The sequence below is a fragment of the Scyliorhinus canicula genome, chromosome 8, assembly GCF_902713615.1.
Source record: "Scyliorhinus canicula chromosome 8, sScyCan1.1, whole genome shotgun sequence".
NCBI classification, from domain to species: domain Eukaryota; kingdom Metazoa; phylum Chordata; class Chondrichthyes; order Carcharhiniformes; family Scyliorhinidae; genus Scyliorhinus; species Scyliorhinus canicula.
In genome coordinates, this window is record NC_052153.1 from 69,701,321 (window position 1) to 69,713,790 (window position 12,470).

Sequence of the window (12,470 nt, forward strand, 5' to 3'; positions counted from 1 at the left end):
CCTCATGTGCGAGGCTTAGTCTCATCCAATTTAAGGTGCTGCACCGGGCCCATATGTCCGGGACTAGGATGAGTAGTTTCTTCGGGGGTGAGGACAGGTGCACCAGATGTTCGGGGAGTCCAGCGAACCACGCCCATATGTTCTGGGCATGCCCAGCACTGGAAGAATTCTCGAAGGGGGTGGCGGGGACGGTATCGAGGGTGGTTGGATCCAGGGTCAAACCAGGGTGGGGACTTGCGATTTTTGGAGTTACGGTAGAGCCGGAAGTGCAGGAGGCGAAAGAGGCCGGTGTCCTGGCCTTTGCGTCCCTAGTAGCCCGTCGAAGGATTCTGCTGCAGTGGAAGGATGCAAGGCCCCCAAGTGTGGAGACCTGGATCAGTGACATGGCGGGATTTATAAAACTGGAAAGGGTCAAATTTGCCCTGAGAGGATCAATACAAGGGTTCTATAAAAGATGGCAGCCTTTTCTGGACTTCCTGGCTCAAAGATAGGTATCTTGGTCAATAGCAGCAGCAACAGGGGGGGGGGGTTCCTTATTGTAGTGTCTATTCTGTAACTTTATATTGTGTTAATTTGCGTTGTTGTTAAAATGCTGCGTTGTTCATGGAGGTGGGGTGACTGTTTATGATTGTTAATATTATTGTTATTTTTGGTATTTTACTAAGGTGCATTATTGTTGTATAAATTCAAAATTTTTCAATAAAAATTATTTCAAAAAAAAAATCATGAAACCGCGTCAGGGCTGCTGAGGGAGAAAGAAATGGGTCAGGAAAGTGTCCAACATCGCAATAGTTTTCTGACAGTTGTGCCGCTAGCCAAGGGGAGTAGTGGGGCGTGGCCAGGAGATGGGCTGTGGGGTCGGGGTGGACGGGAACGGAACACCATTTCCACAGCCGGAAAGGCAGCCTTGTGAACTTAGGGCCATTGGTCATATGGGTGTCCCCCCAGCCCTCCCCCCCCCCCCCCCCCCCCCCCCCCCCCCCCGGCGCCCTCTGGCCCCAGCTGACACGTCAGCTGTATGGGCACACTCCAGCACAACTAATGCCATCTTATTGGCTGGAATGAGTATGTGTGGGAATTGGAATGTGCACATTCTGCTGCAGCTTGTCAGCCTCCCAAGTGTCAATCACAGACCCGGCAAATCCGGCACCGTTTTTCATTAGAATATAGTTTTCCACATGGTGTCGTTGCCAGCCCCTCCACAGTCGCTGAATCGATCCAGGTTCAGCGACAGTTTTGCTGTTCTGAAAGTCCATGAATTCTGCGTCTGGGTCAGCACTTAGTCTCTGAAATGGAGAATCCCGCCCAAGGTGTTTTTCTTACTTGTCAATTAATGTTTCAACCTAGCAAGGATTTTATTCTCAGCAATAATAAATAATTCATATTTCATGTTGTGTGCTGTAAGTGATTCCTTTCCCAGTGGCCCACTTCAGATGCAGGAGGTAGTTTATTTTTATTTGTCAACTGTGCTTGCTTTATCAAAGCTGTTGCAATTATGCAGATTAAGATAAAGCAGTGCATCATTGGTCAGAAAACAATGCAGCAGCACACAAATCTTCAGTCAGATTGCTTTCCTTATCAGAGAAAGGGTGAACTGAAATGCTGTATCATTTCTCAGTCTCTGAAATTAGGGCCAATTACTCCACAGAGAATTCAAAAAGCCTTTCTTTCACAAGGAATTAATTTAGTTACAGTGATGAGAGCAACACAGAGAGAAACTGCACTGAAATTAAACTCTTTTAAATTTAATTGTCTTTTAAATTTAATTCTGCATCAACGTATTGTGAATAGAATGGAGGAGGGGATATTCACTGTCACTAAGGTGTGTCATGTTAGTGTTCCTTTAAGAAAGGGCTTTGTCTTATCACATGGCATCAGTGATGGGCCAGTGGAACTGGGCTGTCGCTGTGTGAGGTGTTTTGGTTTCAGTTTCAGTTTGGCTCGAGGAGAAAGAAGCGTTCCCTGAAGTAAACAAATTGTGGCTTCCTGCCACAGTAACTTAAAAGGTATAGTTTGCTTTCCATAAGGAGTTTGAATCTGCAGGTTGAGACTGGTTCAGAATTTCAGGAAGAAGAGCAGTCCCGTTCAAGTGAGAACGCAGTGTGCTGGGCCATGCCCTTGAATAGGGGTGTTTAGTTTATTAGATTTTGTTATTAAATCTGAACAGTTAAGGGGGAATTCATTAAGTGTTATGCATAGATTAGCTGTGTGGAGACTTTCTGTTTGTAATTGATAAAAAATCTTCCTCTGTGTTTTATATATATAGCTGTGAACTATATTCTTAGAATAAACCTTGTTTTGATTAAAGTGTCTGGGGAGTCTGCTGAATCACACCTGAGGCAAGGGCTTTTGTGCTCATCCTAGCCAAATTCAATATAAAGGTTATAGGTCAAGTGAACTCCATAATACACTTGGAAGTTTCTAAGTCTTGGTGGGACAGGGTGTGCTGCTACATTGTTTTCTGAGCAATGATACACGGCTTTATCTTTATCTGCATAATTGCAACAGCTTTGATAACAGGTGGCATTGACATGCTGTGGTCTTGGTGGAAATGGTGGCCTTGGACTGGGGACAATGGGATTTGTCTGAGGATGATGGTGACCTGGACTGATTGTATGTAACCATTCAAAATAGGAATGTGTAATAATTCCCATCTTGGAATTGGTTTAAACATGTCAGGATACTATTTCTTGTGATGTCTTTACATGTCTGATATCTTATAAAATTGCTGACAAATTATAGGGAGGCGTGAGTCAGTGTAACAATCGGAGATATAAGTCAGTTTGTTCATGCTTAGAATTTAATATAGCTCTGTTAATTTCATTAATCTAGGCTTCAGAAACATTGGGCGGGATTCTCTGACCACCCGCCAGGTTGGAGAATCCCTGGTGGCGGCGCGAATCCCGCCCCGCCGACGCCGGCTGCCGTATTCCCAGGCGCTGGTTTTCGGCCAGGTGCGGATTATACTCCGCGCCGGTCAGGGGCCGTTGGCTGCGGCCCCCCCGGCAATTCTCTGGGCACCGATGGGCCGAGCGGCCGTCATTTCCTGGCCAGTCCCGCAGGCGTGAAATGGACATGATAGGCCGACTAGGTGAGTTCTCAGGGGGGCGCGGGGGGATCCAGCCCCGGGGGGGCCCCCCCACAGTGGATTGGCCCGCGATCGGGGCCCACCAATCTGCAGGCAGATGTGTGCTGTGGGGACACTCTTTCCTACCGCGCTGACCTCTGTAGGGCTCCACCATGGCCGGCGCGGAGAAGAACTCTCCCTGCACATGCGCGAAGCCACGCCGGCACTTCTGCATATGCGCCAACTCGCGCCAGCTCTTCGCCACCAGTTGGCGTGGCGCCCACCCCTCCATCGCCGGCCTAGCCCCCGGAAGTTCAGAGGATTCCGCAACTTCCGGTCGGCCCAACGCCAGAGTGGTTCACACCGCTCTTGGCGCCGGCGTCGGGCCATCCGGCCAGTTGCGGTAGAATCCCGTCCATTATGTTTCTTGGGTAGAGTTTGCATGTGTATGGAGTACAAATACATCCACCATATAATTTCCAATTGGTGGAAATTATCCCCCATCCCCAAAACAGAAAAACAAAATTCTTTCCAAATATCAGGGGCGGGATTCTCCAACCTCCCGCCGGGTCGGAGAATCGCAGTGGGACGGCGTGAAAACCGTCCTGCCGCTCCAATGCTGGCTGCCGAATTCTCCGGCACCGTTGTATTGGCGGCGGCGGGGATCGCGCCATTGCGCCAGTCAGGGGCCATTGGCAGTGCCTGCCCCCCGGCGATTCTCCGGGCCCTGATGGGCCAAGCGGCCGCCCGTTTTCGGCCAGTCCCACCGGCGTGGATTAGACATGTTCCATACTGGCGGGACCTGGCTCTGAGGGCGGAGTCTTCGGGGGGGGGGGGTGTGTGTGTGGGGGGGATCCGGCCCAGGGGGCCTCCCACGGTGGCCGACTTTGCCGTGAGGGCACTCTTTACCTTCGCGACGGCCTCTGTAAAGCTCCGCCATGGCTGGTGCGGAGAAGAAATCCACTGTGCATGCACAGGGATCACGGTAGTGATTCTGCGCATGCGCCAGAACACGCTGGCGCTCCCGCTCATGTGCCAACTCACGCCGGCCGGCGGAGGCCCTTAGGTGCCGGTTGGCTCGGCACCAACCACTCCAGCACTGGCCTTCCGCAACTTCTGGGCGGCCCGACGCCGGAGTGGTTCACGCCACTCTTTGGCGCCGGTATGGCCCGCCCACCGGTTGGGGGAGAATCCCGGCCCAGGTTTCCTTGTCATCTTGCAACTGGCCTGCCACTAAATGCCATTTTGGGAATTTCCCATCAGAAATAACATTGGATATATCCATATAACTATCCAATGGGAGACAGTGATGTAGTGCTGAACTAGTAATTCATAGATCCAGGGGAATGCTCCAGGGACACGGGTTCAATTCCCACTCTGCCAGATAGTGAAATTTCAGGCCGCTTATTCAACGCGAGTTGCATTGAAAAGCCATGGGTGGGATTCTCCCAACGGGAGACTATGTGCCGATGCCGGAGTGAAAACAGGAGTGTTTCACTCCGGCGTCAGAGGCCGCTCCTCGCCCCCTATTCTCCCATCCCCGGGGGGGCTAGGAGTGGCACCACGTCAGTTACGCGCGCCGGGCCTTGGCGCCGCATAAAAGCGGCGCTGTGTAAATTACGCGGCCGGCGGCGTTTAAATTACGTAACCCGCGCATGCATAGGTTGTGCACGGTTGCCTCCTCGCGGGCGCCCCAGAAGAAATGGAGGAATGATCTTGCGGGGCGGCGGAGAAAAAGGAGTGCGTCCTTCAGAGACGCCGGCCCGCCGATTGGTGGGCACTGATCGTGGGCCAGACCCCTTCTGAGCGCCCCCCCAGTGCTCGATCCACCCCCCCCCCCCCCCCCCACCCCCCCCCCCCCCCCCACAGGCCACCCCCGCTGTTCGCGCCGGCAGCAACCAGGTGTGGTTGGCGCTGGCGTGAACCCGTTGTATTGGGCAGGCCGCTCGGCCCATTCGGGCCGGAGAATCGCCGCTCGCCCGTTACAAACGGCGAGCGCCGATTCTCCGAGCGGCCTGCCGTAAATCTCAGCGCGCCGTTTTGGGGGGGTGGGAGAATCGTGTGCGGGTGCCATGGCGGCGTAGCGGGACTCGCCCAGCGCCCCCGCGATTCTCCCACCCGGCGTGGGGCGTGGGGAGAGAATTGCGCCCCATGTGTTTCTCAGCACTGCGAGGTATTACTGTTATTACTGTTATTACCTGGTATTACTGTTCCTGACCCCCTGCATAAACAATTAGGGCCACTGCAGGTAAACATAGTGAGTTACCATTCATGCTACAGGGTAGGCAGGTGGCCTATCGTATCACTAAGCTGCCTAAAGGAAGAAATTCCAACTAATGTTGTGTTTCTCGGCAGCATATTATTATTCCACGTAGTTTCTCCTCTTATTTCGAATTGCTTCATTCTTGCCAATACTTTTGTCTCAAACCTTTTGCAACTTATGATAACTCAAAGCAGGCAGCACAAAGGTAGCATTGAGGTCGATCAGAAATTTGAATCTGAGGTAGAAACAAACTTGTTACTTGGAAATGGCAAGTTTCCTTTACTTTGCAGATCATCATACGACATATCTAATTTCCTCAAGAAGTAGAAGTAGTTGAGTAATATTTTCTATATATCCTAACTAACTCCTGTACACATTTACAATTGACGAAAATGTGCCTCAAATTGGTCATTTTCTTTGTGAATTTACATGTACTGTAACTGGATCACTATGCATGTTACATGTAAGAATAATCAAGGTAATTTCTTTCCCTTTGCAGTGGTGTAAAGTTGGTGAATGTGTTAGTAAAACACCTCTACCTGACCAGATAGATGAAGAATGGAGTATATGGAGCATATGGAGTACTTGTAGTAGAACATGTAATATAGGAGTACACTTCCGCCAGCGTAAATGTGATAATGCAAGGTAAGTCAGCTCAACTATCTTGACTATTGTTTCAGTCCATATAGTTTAATAATCTATTGCCTGAGCTACTTGAGTAAAATATGTGGGAAATGGTTCAAGAAGCCAGCTCACCACCATCTTCTCAAGGGAAATTAGTAATTCCCAAATCCTGTGAATAAATAAAAAGAAATTCTGTAAAGTCCTGATTTATTGTCCATCAGAAAACTGGTCTCACCGCATCCAATTTTAAGGTGCTGTTTTAACAATCATATGTACCAAATGATGTTGCGATTGGAAACCTATCTCTGGAAAGCATGTATCTGCTCATCTTGCCAATGGGCATCCTCCTGGCCTTCATCTATCTTTAGAAGCCTAGAAAATAGAATATATAGTGCAGAAGGACGCCATTCAGCCCGTCGAGTCTGCACCGACCCACTTTCAGCCCTCACTTCCACCCTACCCCCGTAACCCAATAACCCCTCATAACCTTTTTTATTTGGACACTAAGGGCAATTTTGCATGTTCAATCCACCTAACCTGCATGTCTTTTGACTGTGGGAGGAAACTGGAGCACCCGGAGGAAACCCACGCAGACACAGGGAGAACGTGCAGACTCCGCGCAGACAGTGACCCAGTGGGGAATCGAACCTGGGACCCTGGCGCTGTGAAGCCACGGTGCTAACCACTGTGCTACCATGCTGCCCCTCATGAAGGACACATGAAGTCTCATGTGTGTTTCAAGCACTATGCTATCTCTATAGTTTATAGAGATTTTTGCTTCCTGGTGTACATATGCAGATAATCAAAGCCCAGGCAGTTACTGAAGGAGATAAAATGTCTGCTAATTTTCAAACAGGATTTTAATTGCTTATTCTCAGTAGCAAAGCCAATGGAAATGTATAAATAACATCTATTCCACTTATCCTGGATGTAATTTGTCGGACAATTGGATACACCCATCTGGTTGGACTACATCAACCACCCTGCTCTCTTTTGCAAAATCTATTCATTACTCCAGGATCATCCTGGAATGCAGAAATAGCTCCAAGTTTATTTTCTCCACTGCCATCAAACCCTGTGCCTTTTCACAGTAACTTCATTGCAGTGTTAATGTGAGCCTACTTGTGACAACAATAAAGATTATTATATTATTGTACCTCGAACAATTGTGAAGAGCTCATGGATTTCCTCATCATTATGGTTCATGTCCATTCAGCTGCCTCTGCAACTTTCTTCCCGTCCTCTTGTCCACTCAGCTGAGTTTCTCCTAATCCTAGCCATAAATTTGCATCTTTCTCTCCCATCTCCCTTCATTCTCCATGTGAGCCTTATTATCTAAGAGATCCAACTCCAGCTCTGTTAACCCTATTCAAACGTAAGTTACTGACACTTGTGCAGTCCATACCTGATGTTGAAGACTGTTCTTTCTCCTAAGGTATTGTCTCCCTATTTTACAAATCTGTCACTATCCCTCTCCTTAAAAATCCACTTTTGAGCCCTCTGTCCTTGCATATTGCCACCCTCGAATGGTCAAATGAATGAAAACTGAAATAGCCTGAATCAAAATCACCAATGACATCCACTGTGACTCTGACTGTTCTGCATTATCCCTTCTCATGTTTCGAGACATCTTTGCATCTTTGATGCCACACCATCCTGATATCCTGCCTTGGATGATCTGCAATTTTCTTCAATTAAACATTGGTAAGACCAAACCATTGTCTTCATCCCCACCACAAACAGTATTCACTAGCCACTCATGCCATCCCTTTTGCTGCACCACTCTGAAGCTGAATGAGATTGTTTTCAATCTGGCCACAAGCTGAGCTTCCAACCTTATACTCTCTCAATAACAAAGGCCACCTAATTCCACCGCTTCAGCATCTCCCAATATGCCATATCCTCAGCACGTTGCTGTATGGCAGCGAAACCTGAACAACTCACCTGGATCACAGGCTCAATAGCTTCCATCTCTAGTATAGCCTTGGCATTACATGGAAAGACAAAGGGTGCAACTTAGAGGCCACGTTTCGCCCGTCTCGGTGATGCGATGAGGGATTTTGCGACGCTCGAGACATCTCATGAGATTCAATCGGATGTCGCGAGGCATTGCGCTCTGGATCTCGCCGATGCTGGGCAAGATCCAGATCAGCATATTTAAATGAGCTAATAGGCTAATTAAAAATGCGCTCGCTGTCTTACAGTGCCCGGGAACTAATGGCGTCCATCATCTCTTTGAACAATCAGCAACGCCTGTACACCTTGGGCCGCTGCCACCGCCACTCCACCCCCACCCCCGTTCCCTCACTGGCCTAATGGGCGGCCAGGTCATCAGAGTATGAGGCAGGTCCCTGCACATGGGTCGTCGCCTCGAGCCTCTGTCTCCGGTGTTGCCGCCACCTTTTCCGGCATCTGGTTGCCTGGACTGCCACCACCACTGCGAGGGCAGCTGCTGTGGTGTCTACAATATCATCGATCAGGTGATAGCTGTAAGGAATTGAAGGGGGTAAGATATCGACATTCCTTTCTAGCTTCCACACTGGCACTCTCGAGTCCCCCAAGCATTCCGGACCTTTTCATTCTCTGCCATATCTCAGGGTGCCATCCAACAAGCCACTTGTGCTGCTGGACCCTGCCCTCCATATGCACCCTTAGCCACACCATGGTATCCTGGGCACCGAACCCCAGACGGCACACCCCAAACCACCCCTGGGAACAGTACTGGGACAGGGCTCAGGTACCCCCTCACCATCCACATTCCAACACCACCCACGCTCCAGTCGCGGGGTTATCCCCACTGTTGCCCCCTGGCTCCAGGGCGTTTGATTGTTGGCTGCTGCCCCTGCGGTTTTGCGACCTCCAGTGTTCAGGCAAAGTGTCCAGGCCTCACAGTCTAGTTGGGATGCTCGGCAGTCACACCTGCCTGGCACATGGCACATCTAACCATAGGGATCTGCTTGGTAACTGTAAAGTGGGATGGACAGGCAGATGAAGTTTCCCCTGTTATGTTTCATGTTTTTAAATAGGGGCACCAAATGGCACCTGCATGACCGCTTGCTGGGGAGCCAGTTAGGTCATGGGAGGCCATTAGATAGGGAATGCTTCCCATTAATAGGATGGAGATTGGCCATAATTGGTGATTATTGGTTTCTTGCCACGCCACGGTGGGATCCAGATCTCGCTACCGCGAGCGGGCCAGTTAGATCAGAATCTAATTGTCGCCTGACCCGGTTTCCGATTTTGGACTCTCCCACGATCTAATCGACTCGCTCGGATTCACGTCCAGCATTGCCGTTAGATCGTGTCCTAAGTGTTGTTGAATAGCAATGTTGATCTCACCCAAAAAGCCAGTGAGAAACTCCCCGTCAAACTCACCGAAAGTGACACTTGGGGAAAATGTAACGACCACCCCACCACATATTTTTGTGTGGCAGAGGCGGCCCACCAGCAGGATCTATCCACCCCGCTGTTGTCAATAGGATTTTCCAATGACAGCAACCCTCGTTGCCAGAAACCCGTATGCTGGCATGGGACCGGAATTTCCTGTCGGCATGAACAGCCAGTAAATCCCGCCCTTAGAAATTTTGGGTTGAATTCCACACAAAGTTACCAATGAAGCAGTCCTTTCTAGGGAAAACATGATGAACCTCTGAGTGCCAATCAGGCAAATAAAGTTTCACATGCTTGGCCATGTTCCCAGGCTGCAAGCTGGCTGCATCGCAAAAGATATGCTAGATGAGAAGTAACTTGTGCCAAGAGACAAGCAAGGCCCCCAAAGCTCCAAGTCGAGAATGCTGTCAAAAGAGACTTGAAGGTCCTCGATAGCCTGACTGGTGTTCTAAGGTGTCAGCTACTTGTGGGACCATTTTCTTTTTGTTGTCGTTTAATTACACGTTATGACTTTCTACTGAGATATTGAGGCACTTTAAGATATTTTCGTTGTCCGCTTATTTGAAATGAGTGTGTGATGTCAAGCTCTAAAAATTCATTTCTGGATGCATCATCCTAGATGTTTAACTAGTGTTAAGGTATCCTGTGGGGTTCTCATTAGCACAGGCATGGAAACTGTTGATACTTGGAACAAAGATAATTAAAAGAGTACGAATACACAAATCAGCAGGTTATATCAAAAATAAAATCCATACAAAGTGTGTTTAAAATTGATGCATAAAAGACAAATCAGTATGTTAAAGTTGAGGTAGCAAGGTACATTTGTAAAATACAGCATGATGCATTCAATTAATACATGTTCATATGTAATGAGGATCATAAGAATTACACAGCTACAAACAATGATCACAGAACTTACTTTGGTTCTGTAACCTTGAGAATTAATAGAAAGGCCTTTTATGTATTTTGAAGCGACAGCCACACTTTTAAGACAGAAGCAGAACACGTAAAAAGACTTAAATTAATTTAAGGCATAGAGTTGGTAGTTTGAAACCTCACAGCTGTTTTCTTCAAACAGGGCTTCTATCTTAAGTATAATTAATAAGTGTCAATGGCTGGCGAGTTAAGGGTTCAAGGCCTGAGCTCATCCAATCTTGATGGACTTCACAGCTCTGTAATTAAACCTTTTAAAGCTTTGCACCAGCCTCGGGCCATGTGGTGTATTTCACTTGTCAAGTAAGGATGCAACTACAAAGGGCCAGTCACAAGGTAATAATGTCCTGCATTGATTACAATTACAAAGGTATAATATCAGGTCAGTTGATTAATACTTTGATGACTAGATCACTACACATAACTAAACTCCAAACTAATAGTTAAACATGAATTTTCTGTGGTGTTTTAACCTTTGGTTTACAGATGTTGCCATTATCATCAGAAAACGTATTGGTTCCAAAACTGCTTGGGTTTTACTGTGTCAGCATAACTTCAGAAGAGTATGAATCTCTATGCTTGATTTTAAACCCCTTCACCCCTCCCTCAACACCTGAGGACAATAGGTATGAGGGATTTAAAATTGTGGCAGCATAGTGTAGTGATATTTTCACTGGGCGAGTAATCCAGAGACTCAGGGTAATGCTCTGGGAAGCCGAATTCGAATCCCACCATGGCAGTTGGCGGAATTTGAATTAAATAAAAATCTGGAATTAAAGGTCTAATGATGACCATGAAAACCATTGTTGTTTTTTGTTAAAAACCCATCTGGTTCGTTAATTTCCTTCAGGGAAGGAAATCTGCCATTCATACCTTGTCTGGCCTACGTGTGACTCCAGACCCACAGCAATGTGATTGACTCTGAACTTCTCTCTGAAATGGCCTCGCGAGCCATTCAGTTCAAGGGCAATGAAGGATAAGCAACAAATATTGGCCTTGTTAGTGAAGGCCACACCCCATGAATTTTTTTAGTTCAGTGGGTCAATGTCAACTTCGATCCAAAAGCTTTTGTAACAGGTGCATTTTGGCCAATCGGGGCGATAGGTGAGGGTCTAATTACATTAATTCAGACAGTCAAACAGTGAGTAACTCACCTCTTGACTCCCCAAAGCCTGTTCACCATCTACAAGGCACAAGTCAGGAATATAATAGAATACTCTCCACTTGCCTGGATGAGTGCGGCTACAATAACATGCAGAAAGATCAACACCATCCAGGACAAAGCAGCCCACTTGATTGCTCCCCCTTCCACAAACAGTCACTCCCTCCACCACCGATGAACATTGGCAGCCGTGTGAACCATCTGCAAGATGCATTCGCCAAGGTTTCTTGGCAGAATCTTCCAAACTCATGACCACTAGCATCTAGAAGGTCAAGAGCAGCAGATACCTGGGAGCACCACCACCTGGAAGCTCCCTTCCAAGCCACTCACCATCCTGATTTGGAAATATTTTGCCATTCCTTCACTGTCACTAGGTCAAAATCCTATTATTTCCTCCCTAACAGCAATGTGGGTGAACCTACAAGGGTGCACTTACACCTCAGGGACTGCAGCATTTAATGTAGGCAGCTCATCACCATCTTCTCGAGGGCAACTAGAGGGATGAGCAATGAAAATTATGGTCTAGCCAGCGACGCTCACGTCCCATAGAAATGAGTTTCTTTAAAATTCAAATCTCAACAGCATTTTAGAATTGTTGTGTTTTACACTGATCTGCAAGACCTGGCATTAAGCGGAAGTGCATCATTATTTTATTGTGAATTTTAAGAAACAATTGGTCTTAATCTTTTTCTGACAATTACATAAATACATAAGCAAGATGATTACATAAGTGCTGCTACCAAAAAGTGTAACTTTTACCACAGTTATTGCCACTGTTATTGTAGACAAGGCTGCTGTACTTAAAGTTGATAAGTCACCAAGAATCGATGAGATACATCAGAGGATGCTGAGGAAAGTGAGGGGGAAAATTGTGGAAATACTGGCCATAATTTTCCAATCCTCTTATGATATGGGGTGGTGCCAGAGGACTGGAGAATTGCAAATGTTACAGTCTTGTGAAAAAAATGCATAAAGATCAGTCCAGCAAGTACGGGCCATCAATTTAACCTCTGTGGTAGGAAAGCTTTGAG

At 47.6% G+C, this 12,470-nt stretch overlaps 1 protein-coding gene across 1 annotated transcript in view; it reads left to right on the top strand.

Annotated features, from left to right (window-relative positions):
• LOC119970309 (A disintegrin and metalloproteinase with thrombospondin motifs 19-like) overlaps window positions 1–12,470 on the top strand; it is a 650,870-nt gene that overhangs the window by 357,844 nt on the left and 280,556 nt on the right. The window contains exon 12 of the mRNA XM_038804712.1: window positions 5,830–5,975. Coding sequence (XP_038660640.1) covers window positions 5,830–5,975 — 146 coding nt within the window. The remainder of the gene's footprint in view (window positions 1–5,829; window positions 5,976–12,470) is intronic.